The 13853-nt window shown below is 51.2% G+C and overlaps 1 protein-coding gene across 1 annotated transcript; it reads left to right on the top strand.

Moving 5' to 3' along the window:
* Positions 1-1159: 1159 nt before the first annotated feature.
* Cdx2 (caudal type homeobox 2) lies at positions 1160-6678 on the top strand. Its single transcript, XM_004659979.2, has 3 exons — positions 1160-1685; positions 5475-5620; positions 6424-6678. The coding sequence occupies exons 1-3, from the start codon at positions 1160-1162 to the stop codon at positions 6676-6678; spliced, it is 927 nt and encodes a 308-aa protein (XP_004660036.1).
* The last annotated feature ends 7175 nt before the right edge of the window (positions 6679-13853 follow it).

Below are 13853 nucleotides of genomic sequence, written 5' to 3'. Positions count from 1 at the left end.
CCTTTGCTCAAGGCATAGAAACTTACTGACATCCTAGCAGCCCCTTGGGCTCCCCTCGAAGGTGCACAGACTAGCCAGACTTCTGCCATAGGCCCATTGGTTTTGTAGGTCAGATTTAACATTCCTTGATGTAATTTAAAAAACAAAAAAGGAATTGCTTTAGTTGAACGCAAATCCCAAGTGTAAGAAGGTTTCAAGGGTGCAGGCTGAAACTACAGCTATAATGTATCTTCCGGGTAAAATGACTGTTGGTGACAGTTGTTTGACTCTCCTTCAGGAATAGGAATGGGGAAGGAATGGCGCTGGTCTTTGAGATCCTTGATTGTTCAGAAACGTTCTATCAAAGCAATAGTCTCCCCCCCCCCTCTCTTTCTCTCTCTCTCTCTCGACGGGAGTTGTTTGTTTTTTTGTTTTTGACTGCCTCCGTTCCTGCAATGCGTGAACAAGAAGACTCCAGTCTCCAAACCCAGATTCCCACCAAGGTAGCTCTTTCTCTCTCTCTCTCTTGCAAGTCTCTAGATTTCATTCTTTGAACCTGTGATTGGAGGTTAAAGTGCGCCAGGTTGGAAGGAGGAAGCTCCCAACAATAGAAAACGGAATATTTAGCTGTGATCTGCTGGCCGACCCTCCTGGGAGCTCCCTCCTCGTCACCCCTTTATCTTTTAAAATGCAAATCGTGTTTCGCGGGGTGGTGGTGGTGGTGGTGGTGCTGGTGGTGGTTTGGGCGCTCGGAGCGCGCTGCGCCTCGACGTCTCCAGCCATTGGTGTGTCTGTGTCATTACTAATGTAGTCTTGTAAACACTCGTTAATCACGTAAGGCCGCCGGCCTGGGGCTCCGCACGCCAGCCGGTGGCGAGTCTTCCCCGCCTCTGTAGCCTAGTGAGAAGGAGGTGGGAGGAAAAGGAGGAAGAAAGAGAGGGAGGAGAGCGAGAGGGAGGAGGCAGGCCAGAGGGGAGGGACCGCCTGGGAGGCAGAAGCGCCCCCAGCAGCCAGCAGAGCACGGCGGGCTGAGGAGTTGCCTCCCGGCCGCTCCTCGGGTCCCCTTCCTCCCTTCCCCATCGTGCGCGCCCCCGTATCCCCCGCACCTCCCGGCCCTGGGCATCCTCCAGCGTTCGTCCCCTGGCAGCATGGTGAGGTCTGCTCTCGGGCCTTCGCCACCATGTACGTGAGTTACCTCTTGGACAAGGACGTGAGCATGTACCCCAGCTCCGTGCGCCACCCGGGCGGCCTCAACCTGGCGCCGCAGAACTTCGTGAGTCCCCCGCAGTATCCGGACTACGGCGGTTACCACGTGGCGGCGGCGAACTTGGACAGCGCGCAGTCCCCGGGGCCGTCGTGGCCCGCTGCCTACGGCGCCCCGCTCCGGGAGGACTGGAACGGTTACGCACCGGGGGGCGCCGCGGCCAACGCCGCCGTGGCCCACGGTCTCAACGGGGGATCCCCGGCCGCAGCCATGGGTTACAACGGCCCCGCCGACTACCACCCTCACCATCACCCGCATCACCACCCGCACCACCCGGCCGCCGCGCCTTCCTGCGCCTCCGGGCTGCTGCAGACGCTCAACCCCGGAGGACCTCCGGGGCCCGCCGCCACCGCAGCCACCGAGCAGCTGTCCCCCAGCGGCCAGCGGCGGAACCTGTGCGAGTGGATGCGGAAGCCAGCGCAGCAGTCCCTCGGAAGCCAGGGTAAGCCCGGGCACAGCGCAGGGACCCGGCAGGCCACTGCGGCTCCCGCTCCGCGGGCCGCGCGTCCCCAAGCGCACCGGGCGTCGGGCGAGATCGCCCAGTGCCGAGTCAGGAAGGGCGGGGAGAGACCCGGGAGGTCGGACCTCAGCTGGTGGAGGTGGCGGGGGTTCACTGGCTACCCCACCGTTCCAGGGAACGTGTTAGGTCTCACAACCTTGGGTTCAGTTTCGGGGCAAAGGAAACCTTTCCTCTTTCCAACCGTTCCTTGGGACACCTTCGGGGAAGCTCCCGGGAGTGTCCTAAGCAAGCAGTGACTGCTGTGGGCAGGGCCACATCCTCCCCTCGGTCGCCGCCGGCGCTCCTTGACCGGCCTCTGGCCGCGGAGGACTGGGGAGCCCCGCACTCCCGCCGGGCCGCGTCCACAGCGCTGCTCGGTGGTCTAAGCAACTCCCCCTCCGCAAAGAGCCGAGGTGGGGTTGGACCACAGCGCAGGGAGGCTGCGCGTGGGCCCAGTGTGGCCATTCGGGCTGACTCAAAGGGTCAGCAGCTGTCTGTCTCTTGAGAGAAGATGCTGTCCCCAGGAACTAAAGCGAAGGTGGGGGGAAGGTTCTCCAGGATCCCTGAACCCTTTATCTACCAGGATATTCCAAGCCAAAGCTAAAAGGTTAGGTAGGAGGCCAGAACTGTGGGAGTCCTCAGGTGTCTGCACGTAGCGCAGGGAAAGGGGAGAGAAAATTCTGGGCAGATCCAGCCACTTCTCCACACAGGGGTCATTTCTCCTGAACCTTCTCTTTGGCGATCTCTAGTGTGCGCGGGCGTTGTGTGTTCAAGATTGGAGCCAGTCTCAGCCCTACAGGTCCTGGACCTTGGGACTGCTTGACTCTCTGCCCCTGTCTCTGCCTCTTTCGATGTTCGGGTGTGTATGGGCATGGGAAGGAAATGGCAGAATAGGTGTGGTGGGAGAATCCTGTTGGAACTCCCTTTTTTTTTTTAATATATGCTCCATGAAGTCCCCCCCCCCCCACAAACACACAGCCTCCCCGTGCTTGGCGCTTCCGCTTTTCTCACGTCGCTCCTTCCCGGTGCAGCCGGGCCGTAGGCACGTTATGACCACTTTGCCGAGCTTTATAGCCAATTACGGCCGTATAAATCAGAGCGCCAGTTGGGGGCTGTCTCTGGACACCGGCTTGTGCGTCACAGCGCACGTCCGGGGAGCGTCCTGGTGGGACACGCCGCTGAGGTCGAAGGCCACAGATTAGCCTCCGGTGGGTTTCAGAGCATTGACTTGATACGTTCCACCCTTCCATACACCCCCAAAAAAGAAGAGGTGCCCTTTATCTTAGCGGGGCGCTTCCCCAGACCCGAGTCTCCACTAACGCTTCCCTCGACCAGCCAGGCTCCTCAGCAGTAGGTGGAGGTCGCCTGGGCTGTCGCGGAAGACCTTTGGCGTGTCACGGGGCCTGGTGGCTGGGAGGATGGGGTCGGGGGAGGGGAAGGGGTTGTCGCAGGAGCCCAGGCCGTGGGGTCAGCAGATGAGAAGCCACTGTGAAGTCCCGCGTCGCCGAGGTGGCAAGGCTGCGCCCGGCGCCCGGCGCCCTTGTGATGTTAATGTGGAGAGGCTGCGGCCCCGCGGGCCAGAGCCCGGGTCTTCTGCAGCGCGTCATCTGTCAAGGGACCCAGGGTGTGTGGGTGGGTGGGGAGGGGGGGCGTACGCGGTCTGGCTTGCTTTGATATACACCTTTCCAGCCCGGCCATTGTCTCTTTTAGGGCCCGGAAAGAGGGTGGTGACATTCGCAGTCAATAATGAATTCTGACAAGTCCTTCTCATCCCTCCCCTCTTTCAGTCCCCTCCTAGGTTCCCAGGGGGTGCGGGGCGCCTCCAAGGCCCTTAGGGGCGCGGGGCTGCAGAGGGCATCGGGTCCAGGTCACCGCGTCCTCCTGGGGATACTAAAAGAAAATGGGGGGGGGAGAGTAGAATCCCCAAACAGGGCATTTCTGAGATCTCGCCAAGGCGAGTGCGACGTCTTGGTCCAAACCAGGCTCTAGAGCCAGCCCTGTCCCGTTGTGTTAGCGCGACCTGGTCGGGTTCGGTCCTTTGTGCAGAGGGGTGGCACCCGGGGCAGCCGCCGAGGGCTCGGGCGGTGGCGCGCGCGAGACGTGTGAGTTCCCGGTCCTTCCCCAGCAGGCGCGGGGTCGGGGCCGCAGCGCCCATTCAAATGCGCCTGCCCGGCTGTGTTTATGTTAATGCGCCTGGCGGGGGTGGGGGATGAAAGCGGGGCCGACATTTGCTCAGTAGTGGTAATTCAAACAGAATGCGGTTGTTATTAAGGCATTGAAAGGGCTTTTCTTTGATAAGATCTCCTTGTCCGGCATTGTTTGCCGCTGTGTTCTTTCGGCGGCCCGGGGGGGCAGCGCCCTGTGATCCCTCCTGGTATCTTCCCAGGGCGCTTTTGTTGTGGTTTGCAATGGGTTTTACCTGAACAAAGTCGGCCTGCGGGGCATTAAACACCTCTGGGCCGCTCGCAGCCCCTTTAGATTCCCTCTATGGGACTGGGCACTAGGAAGGGCGACCTGTTCAGCCTCGAGACCACCCAAACCTCGGACGGGCACTGGAGATGGATGGAAAGAGAATAGCTAGCTCTCTGGGCTCTGCTGAGACCCGGCCCTGGGCAAAGCCGGTGAATTAGCCCGGCTGGGGCCTTCTCCAGCAAGCAGACACACACTATTTGTCAAAGCCCTTTAGTAAAACAATCAATCCAAGATTTAATATGTTGACTCAATCGGATGATCATAGATCACTAGTCAGGATAGCTCTGGCAGGGTATGCCGAAGGAATAAATGGATAATTTAAAAATAAAAGAAGAAGAAGAAGAAAGGATTTCCCCAGGGTCAAACCTGGTTGCGCAGGTGTAAAATGTTCCCAGCAGGAAGGAGTTTCATCTTGCCAACATGCAGTCAGCTCAGCATTCCAGGGGAAGGGCCTGATGAGGCTTGGGGGTGACGCTGATGATTTTTTGGGAACCTGGCAGCTCCTGCACCCTTGTTTCTACTTGTACTAAAACAAACAGAAGGTTACCCCCACTGCACCCTGACACCACAACGCCAGCGGTTCTCAGCGTGGGACTCCTACCTCCGATAGCCACACAATGTGGGTGTCTCCCGGTGCTCTGGCGCTGGACTCCTGCCTTTCTTTCCCCTGGCACTAAATATATTCCACTGTTGGATTTAGTTCATCAAAAAGGGAGGCTGGGCTCCTCTATCTTCTCTGTGTGAGAGATTTTAGTTTTTCTCATTAAATTTTTTAAAAAAATTATTTCCATGGGTGGGGGGCATGCATGTGGGGGGGGGGGTGCCCAGGGCAGGGTCTCCTGCTGCTAACAAATGAAATGCCAGATGCATGTACCATTTTGTGTCTGGCTTCACAGGGGCAATTGAGAGATGAACCCTGGGCCATCGGGCTTTGCAAGCAAGCATCGTTATCCACTGAGCTATCTCCCCAAACCCCTGGCTTTTCTTTACTTTTAAAAGCCACTTAACCCCAACGTTATTTTAGTTGTCCCCCTCCCCTCCAAGACTCACACCCTTCCACTTCCCAGGATCATGTGTGTGTGTGTGTGTGTGTGTGTGTGTGTGTGTGTGGTCAAGCTAGGCAGCAGCCAGCCAAACCCTGACCCCCCCCCCCCACGCAGTTGAGGAAGAGAAATGGCCCCTGGGTTAAGGAGGTTTGTCATGACCCATGACGGATGGATGGGTTGTACTTCTCAATCCAAACTTCTCCTTCTTCCACAGTGAAAACCAGGACGAAAGACAAATACCGAGTGGTGTACACAGACCACCAGAGGCTGGAGCTGGAGAAGGAGTTTCATTACAGTCGCTACATAACCATCCGGAGGAAAGCTGAGCTTGCGGCCACACTGGGGCTCTCAGAGAGGCAGGTGGGGACGCCCAGCTAGCTGTGCCCTTGGCTTTTTTTTGGGGGGGGGGAGAGTCTGGCCACCGGTTACATACTTCATTGGACAGGTTAAAGGACAAAAGCATTGGCCTTTTGAGAACTTCTTGTAAAAAAAAAAAAAGATTTTTTTTTTCTTCTTCTGATTGTCTTTCCTGATACTAGTGATTTGAGAAATCTGAGAGGTGTGGGGTGGGCTGGAGGGGTGCGGAATACTGACATTATTTTAATCCAGAATTCTAGTTGGGTCAGGCAAGACCTGTTTTCTTTGTACACAGCACTAGGAAAAATAAATAAATAAATAAAAATAATAAAGGACCCAGTGGACACAAATCTGAGGAGGCAAGACTTGCCTCCTATGAACACTGTTATAGTCTGGAAGGGGAGGCCAGATCCCCAGCCAGGAAGCTCCACATTAAAACTCATTTCCAGCTCCAAGGTGAGGACTATGTCAGTGCCATTTAGCTGCGAAGGCCAAAGGTTGCCCTGCGGATTACAGCCTTGCCCTGGCCTCCTGCCTGGGGAGGGAGGACTTTTGCAGCAAGTTTCTGTTTTCCTTAGTTCTAAGACTCCGTTTCCAGAAAAGGCTCCTTTGGAAGGAAACATGGGGAGCAAGAAAAGAGGACACTTCTTGGGGGTGCTGATCTGAGGCCCAGTGTTGGGCTCTTAGGTGTATGTGGGATGAAAGCTTCTGGGAGAATCTGGGGTTCTTTCATGGGAGAAGACAGTATTGCTGTTCCTCTCTCCCTTGTTTTCTTCCTTCACTAACTCCTGTTCTGCCATTCCTAGGTTAAAATTTGGTTTCAGAACCGAAGAGCAAAGGAAAGAAAAATCAACAAGAAGAAGTTGCAACAGCAGCAGCAGCAGCAGCAGCCGCAGCCTCCGCCGCCTCCGCCACAGCCTTCCCAGCCTCAGCCAGGTCCACTGAGAAGTGTACCCGAGCCCTTAAGTCCCGTGTCTTCCCTGCAAGGCTCAGTTCCAGGCTCTGTCCCCGGGGTCTTGGGGCCAGCTGGAGGGGTATTAAACCCCACTGTCACCCAGTGACCCTCGGTGGTCTGCGGAGGCAGCAAAGCAATTCCAGGCTGAGCCATAAGGAGCACGGATGCTGCTAGAATCCTTGGAGGAGACCCCTCCCTCTCACCAACAAACAGACAGCTTGGAGCGTGGCCCTCAGAGGAAAAGTGGGGGCCCAGAAGTATGTGTAGACAGTGGGATTGTGGGCCTCGAGGGAGAATCAGCCAGAGACTTGACTCTTCTTTCCAGACCACTGGTAGAAATGCTCCTTGCTTGCACTGGCTGTAAGGACCAAACTTTTCAGCTTCCTCTGCCCCAACTCTTTGCCCCCTAAAGCTCCCGTTGCATTTCTGGCTTGAGCTGAGGACAGAGGGACCAGGGGAATGGGCAAGTCCTCGGACAGACCAGACGTGGCTGTTTCCTGCTGACTGCTTTCTGAGGACCAGCTGGCCCCCTCCTGCCTTACGGGCAGGCACAATTTCGGAAGCCAGAAGCAGCCAAGCTAGAAAGCTGGAGTGGCCCAAGCCTGCAGAATCTCCAGGCGGTCTGTGTCTGTCTTCTCCTCCCCTCCCAGACCAAGATGGGTGGCTGTGGTGTGAGGGGGGTGGGGGTGGCTAGTGGGCTCCAGGCATCACACACGGGCGGCCCCTGCCACAGGGCCTTGTTTAGAGAGCCTGTCACCAGACCCTCTCTGGGCTAAATGTATGTCAGTGCTGTAAACGCCAGAGCCAACCTGGACTTCCTGTCCTTTTCACGATCTTGGGGGTGATGAAGAGGAGGAGTTGTTGCTGCTGTTTGGGTCATTGATCTGTGTAACATCCTAGCCCGCCTTTAAAAAAAACCTGGATTCAATGGGGGGGGGGGGCGTGATATGGTGAAGGGCAGCGGGGAGGGTGGGTGTCTGAACACAGTTGGCTTCTTCTTTTTTTTTTCTAAAAAGATAAATGAACTTTCCAGATTTCAGCTTCTGAAATTCATCTTCTTAAGAGCTTGCCTGGAATTATTTATTTTTATTATTGTTATTTCCCTAAGCAGTGAAATGCTGTCGGTTTGCAAGGTAGAAAAGGCAGAGGGAAATCAGAGGGGCAGTGAAGGTGGTCTGGGCAGCCTGGTTTCCCCGGGGGGTGGGGGGGGGGAGCCTGAAGAAGCAGGTTCTGAGACCCGCCCTGCCCCCAAGCCCGAGTCCAGCCTTGGACTGTGGAATGTGTGGTTTTCCCGGGGGTGCCTTTGGGCAAAATGCACATCTGAATCGTCAGCTGCTTCCCAGCTGCTACGGACTTGTGTGGGTGGGGACCTCTCTCAGGGCAAACACTAGACAACTCAAGCCATCAGTGACCCCCCCCCCACCTAGGTGTGCCTCATAACCCAGCGAGTTAAACACAAGCATTAACTTAAAAATAATAATTCTTTTTTTCCTGTTTTCCCAAGACAACATTTCCACGTCCTCTAAATCACTAAGCATTTTTCTGCCCCCCATCTACGCTTTACTCACCCCCCACTACCACCCCGCAAAGAATTCGAGATGAATATAGGAACATTTAACTTGTGGCTTTGTATATCATTTGGTATTTGGTCGCCCGCTGGAACCATTGAGGGTCTGCGTCCTGGAGCTGGGCACTCCGGACAGGCCTGGGGAGGGAAAGCTTTGCCCTCCATCTAGGTCTTTGACTTGAAGCCTGGGTGGGGAATGTAGAGCATGGGGCAGGGAGACGTGGCCCTTGCAACCTTTCCGCGGTCCTTCCGGGTGTCGCCTTGGCTTGGGCACCTGGTTTGGGAAACAGGCTCAAGTGGCTGCACCCCCGGGCCGAAGGGGAGGGAAGGGCAGGGCGTGCGGGCGTCTATGGGGCCCGGAGCTCCGGGTTCAGGGCCAGGTGATGGCAGCGGCTCCCCAGATCCCCCGGCGCGAGGAGGGTGCGCAGCCCCGCGCCCCGGCCGCGCCCACACGCCAGCCTCCAGCCGCCGCCGCGGTTGCTATGCGTTGCTGTGAAACGCCTGTCAATAAACCCTGTTTGGACAGTGGAGCGAGAGCACAAGGGTTGTTTGCTTAGTGGTTAGAGGTTCAAAAGTCGGCATTGTCCCGCTGCAAGCGATTACAAGTTCTTCCCCTTGCTCGGGGCTCGGCCCCCTCGTGCGCAAGGCTGCCCGGTGAGATGCCACCCGGGAAATGGTCCAGGAGCCCCGGCTGCACCCGCCGCGCCGAGGATGCTCCGCGCCCAACGGCTGCGCAGCCTCCGCTCAGGGACCTTGGGGATGACCTGAAAGCTCCGGGAGCCCCCAGCCTCGGGCTGGGGTGATGATTCCCGGGGGGATGGGGGGGTTCGCGGGGATCTACGGCCCTCCAGGCACGGAATCTGGGGCTCGGGCCGCCAGGAGGCGCGCGCGCTCTGGGAAGAGCTGGCGTTTGGCCTATGCTCCCGGAAGGGACTCCTGGGCTCACCTGGCCAGAAAGGACTAGTTACCTCTGCTCGCCGCGTAGCCCAGGACAGTCACGGGTTCGTTGAAACCCAAGTTCAGAGGCGAAGTGGCAACGAGACGCCGCAGCTGGGTTGACAGAGCATGCTTTAAGCACACCCAGGGGCCTGGACCCCAATCACCCCCAAACTCTAGAAAGCTAAGTTCAAACTAAGTCACCTTCAGGAGATTTTAAAACCTGTTGACTGTTTTAAGAAAGAAATAAAAAGAGAGTAGGAATCCTGTACCATTCTTAGAGTCCCTCTGCACAAGTTGTTTTTTTATTTTTTATTTTATTTTATTTTATCTTATTAATTTTTATTAACATTTTCCATGATTATAAAATATATCCCATGGTAATTCCCTCCCTCCCCACCCCCACACTTTTTTTAAAAAAAAAAAAACCGGGATGCAGGTGTTGTGGGAAGGCGAGGCAGGAGGATCACGAGTTCGAAGCCAGCACAGGCTTAATGACAAGGAAGGCCCGGTTTCAAACACAAAATAACTCCCCCCCCCAAAAAAAAAAAACTATTACAATGGATTAGGACAGTAGTATCAGATACGGCCGAGTGCGGTGGTGAGAAATTTAAGATAAATATGGGAATAAAATATACTACTATGTGGAATATGGAGAGAAAAAAGTCTGTTTTCTTTTATTGCTGTGAACAGTACGGCTTTGTCATACAAATCCAATAAAGTTAACGAGACGGGCTGCTAATGAAAGCAAAGAAAGCCTCATTTCTGTTACAAGCCCAGTGTTAAATGACCAGTGCGTTTCTCCTTCTACAAGATAATGACAATTCCGTGATAGACATTTAATTTGGAAGATCTTTACACTAAGCAGCAATTGATATACAGACAACAGTATTCCTGCTGCAATTACTTACGCCACCAAGGGAGGGGGAACGGAGGTCAACAGCCCCTAAAGAAAGAGATTTCAGGTGCTGAATGCACGGTATGGAAAGGTATGTTTTCAGGGTCGCTGATTACGCCTTGCTTTAGACACAAACTGCTGTTTTCCAGCCTATTGACCTTGGGGACATGATAGCTCTGCTACCACTTCCCTATCTGGAACGTGGGAGTCAGATGAGGTAATGAAAATTCATCTTTATGGCATACACTTACGATCAGAGCTAGTAAAGACTGAAGTGATTCTTTTTATCATGAACTATCTTCTAGAAAGTGCTGCAGGGCCCTCCCAAAAAAAACCAAAAAACAAAACAAAACAAAAAAACCCTTTTAACAGGGTAATTTCTTAAATCTTGATAAAATCATCCCTTCCTGGAATTTGTTTTTTCTCCTATGCGTTTAGCTTTGCTCATGTTGTTGAAATAGCCTCAAGTCTGTGGTCTACTGATTTCCACCCATAGGTGCCTCCAAAGCGCTCATTCGCATTCCAGACGTGAAGACAAGGCACTGATCTGATAACGCCCTTGTCTTTTCATCTGACACAAGAAATGTCCAAACACAACTGGTCGAATCAAGATTAGTACTTAAGAGTGTTGCTGGGAATCTCCTTATAAATGACTGGTATTATTATTTTTTCATCCCAAAGGATGAAACAGTCTGCATCGAAACATCTCTAAACAGCTTCTCAGAGTCAACCCAAGAGCTGGTGTGGTTTCCATTCTCAAAGGCTCATCCATCCCTAGAAATCCTCATGATTTTCCCTTCAGTTGAGCAGGCCAATGTTGTGTTCAATGAGTTTTGCTTTTGGAGAATTAAGAAAAAAAAATCACATCTAATTATGTAATAAATTCATCTGTAAACATTTAAAACATTTATTTTCTTAAATCATAACTAGCATATATATAAACTTCTGATTTCTATAGTTCTTAAATTTATTTTTTCCCTTCCCTTTTTTCTCTGGCTGTTCCTCAGGGTGTGCCAACTAAGGCAGGTTTTAGTGACAGTCAGGAGTAGCTGAATGACATTGGCCCAAAGCATTATTCAGGGTCTTTAAAATATCTATTTATTATTATTTATTTATTATTAATATTATTATTATTATTTTGGATTTTTGAGGAAGGGTCTCACTCTAGCTCAGGCTGACCTGGAATTCACTCTGTAGTCTCAGGGTGGCCTCGAACTCATACTCTCAGTGATTCTCCTACCTCTGCCTCTCGAGTGCTGGGATTAAATGCATGCACCACTACGCCCAGTATTCAGGGTCTTTTTATCCTTAGCTACAAATCAGAGGGAAACAATATAATTTGGGTATCATACTTCCTAAAAGATTATAAAGTTAGGGGCTGGGGAGATGGCTTAGCAGTTAAGTGCTTGCCTGTAAAGCCTAAGGACCCGGGCTCAAGGATCTTCCCCAGGACCCACATTAGCCAGATACACAAGGGGGCGCATGCATCTGGAGTTTGTTTGCAGTGGCTGGAAGCCCTGGTGGGCCCATTCTCAATCTCTCTATCTTCCTCTTTCTCTCTCTCAAATAAATAAATAAAGATGAACAAAAAGTAAAAAATAAGATTATGAAGTTAGATCTAGAAAATATATATATATTTATTTTTTTTCTTTTTCTTTCTGTAATCTGCTCCAGGGATTAGACCAACATTTACCTTGACATTCTTCTTGGAGGAATCTGTCCAGAGACTGGGGGAAGGGGAGGGGGACAAGGGCACAGGTGACCTTGTGTGTATCTTCTCTAGCACCCCAAACATTACAACTGTTTTAACAACAGTGTTTCCAAGTTGGAATTTGTCTTTAACCACAGCAGGTATTGATAATATCACCTGTTCCCCAGCCCCAATGTTAAATGACCAGTTTTTTTCTACAAGATATTAGCAATTCCATCACCGAGCTGCATTCCCAGGACATAACCACTTTAGATCTATGAAGACTCCCCTCAGAGAAAATGATGACCAAACCACCCCTTCGCAGGAAAACATTGACTTAAAAAATATGTCATATTCATGGGCTGGAGAGATGGCTTAGTGGTTAAGTGCTTGCCTGTGAAGCCAAAGAACTCCGGTTCGAGGCTTGATTCCCCAGGACCCACGTTAGCCAGATGCACAAGGGGCACACGTTTGGAGTTCGTTTGCAGTGGCTGGAGGACCTGGCTTACCTCTTTTTCTCTCTCTCTCTCTGTCGCTCTCAAGTAAATAAATAAAAATGAACAAAAAAAATTTTTAAAAATATCATATTGAGTTTATGTGTTGGGTTTAAGTGTTCAATACTTTATTGGCAAGTAGGAACCTCTGCCAGTCCATGCATTTTAGTGTTTGCTTGCTAGGAAAGGAATTATTTTCTCATTTGTACGTGTGTTATCACAGAGCGTTCAGGGTTGACAGTCTGCTATCATAACACTTTGTAGCCACAGTATGGCAATATAATAGCATGTGAGCGGTGGTTGATAAATTCCTCCCCAACCTCTGAAAGCAAACAGTGGAAACAATGTGGGAGTTAGTCATTGTGTAGAACGATATACATTGGCTTATTGTGTGGTGCTTAAATCATTTTAATTTATTGGTAATTAGTAGCATCAACAACAAGGATTAAGTACCTCCACCACAGATTAGGGCCTGGGCAGGCTCCACTGGTTGCAGACAATTAGTCTGCTATTTCTTCAGTGTAATTTTTAATTTTTCAGTGATTTTAAGCAACCATTACAATAAAAACCCAATGTCTTGGGGGACCCTATCCTCCCACCTCCGTTTTACTAGACAGAATTATGTTAGGATGTACATGCAATGCCAGAAATGACAGGTTAAAAATGAAGCCAGGGGACTGGAGAGATGGCTTAGCAGTTAAGTGCTTGCCTGTGAAGCCTAAGGACCCCGGTTCGATTCCCCAGGACCCACGTAAGCCAGATGCACAAGGTGGCACATGCGTCTGGAGTTCATTTGCAGTGGCTGGAGGCCCTGGCGTGGCCATTCTCTCCCTCTCTCTCTCTGTCACTCTCAAATAAATAAATGAAAATAAACAAAAAAAAATTAAAAATTAAGCCAGAATCGGAGATCACTGTTCAAAAAGAAAACAAGAACAAAACAAGCATGTAGGAGTAAAGAATGATTTGGGGGCTGGGGAGATGGCTCAGCAGTTCAGGCGCTTTGCCTGCAAAGCCGAAGGACCCCAGGTTCAATTTCCCAGGACCCATGTAAAGCCTGATGAACAGGGTGGCGCTTGCATCTGGACTTCATGCAGTGTGGCTGGAGGCCCTGGTGTGCCCATTCTCCCCAAACCTCTCTGTCTCCCTTTTATCTCTGCTTGCAAATAAATGTTTTTTTTTAAAAAATTTTTTTTTAAAGAATGACTTTTTGGAATATACACATAAAAGACAAAAATATTTTCCCTCAAACAACTTTACTGAAAATAATGCATATTTCAGAAATCCAATTTTTTTCTAATCACGTCCACTTGTTTCTGATATCATTCTTACCAGATCAGAATCCCATGCAGTCATGTTTGTAACTTTAAAAGTCTGTTACAGATCTGTTGACACACATAGGGCACATCAGGCTTTTCTGTCTCATTTCTACCGTTATTCTTGGAATATATGGACATTTATAGTGTTGATGATAGCTCCTCTTGGGTGGACTCTCCGTGACAGACCCAAGAAGGGAAAAGGCTATCTAATGACTATATAATATATAATATATAAACTATATATAAACTATATAATAATATTAATTAATATAATTAATTAATATAATAATTATAAACTATATAATATATAATATATAATGACTATCAATGACTATACCACACGAAGCAGTGACGTGGGTAAATTTCTAGGTAGATGCCAT

The sequence above is a fragment of the Jaculus jaculus genome, chromosome 7, assembly GCF_020740685.1.
Source record: "Jaculus jaculus isolate mJacJac1 chromosome 7, mJacJac1.mat.Y.cur, whole genome shotgun sequence".
NCBI classification, from domain to species: domain Eukaryota; kingdom Metazoa; phylum Chordata; class Mammalia; order Rodentia; family Dipodidae; genus Jaculus; species Jaculus jaculus.
The sequence above is the reverse complement of the archived record's forward strand: the minus strand, read 5'-3'. Positions and strand labels throughout refer to the sequence as shown.

Excerpts from the sequence above, each read along its gene's own strand:
- Cdx2 (XM_004659979.2), top strand. The coding sequence starts at position 1,160 with ATGTACGTGAGTTACCTCTTGGACAAGGACGTGAGCATGTACCCCAGC. Across the intron at positions 1,686-5,474 it reads GCAGTCCCTCGGAAGCCAGG|TGAAAACCAGGACGAAAGAC; the intron begins GTAAGCCCGGGC and ends CTTCTTCCACAG. Across the intron at positions 5,621-6,423 it reads TGGGGCTCTCAGAGAGGCAG|GTTAAAATTTGGTTTCAGAA; the intron begins GTGGGGACGCCC and ends TGCCATTCCTAG.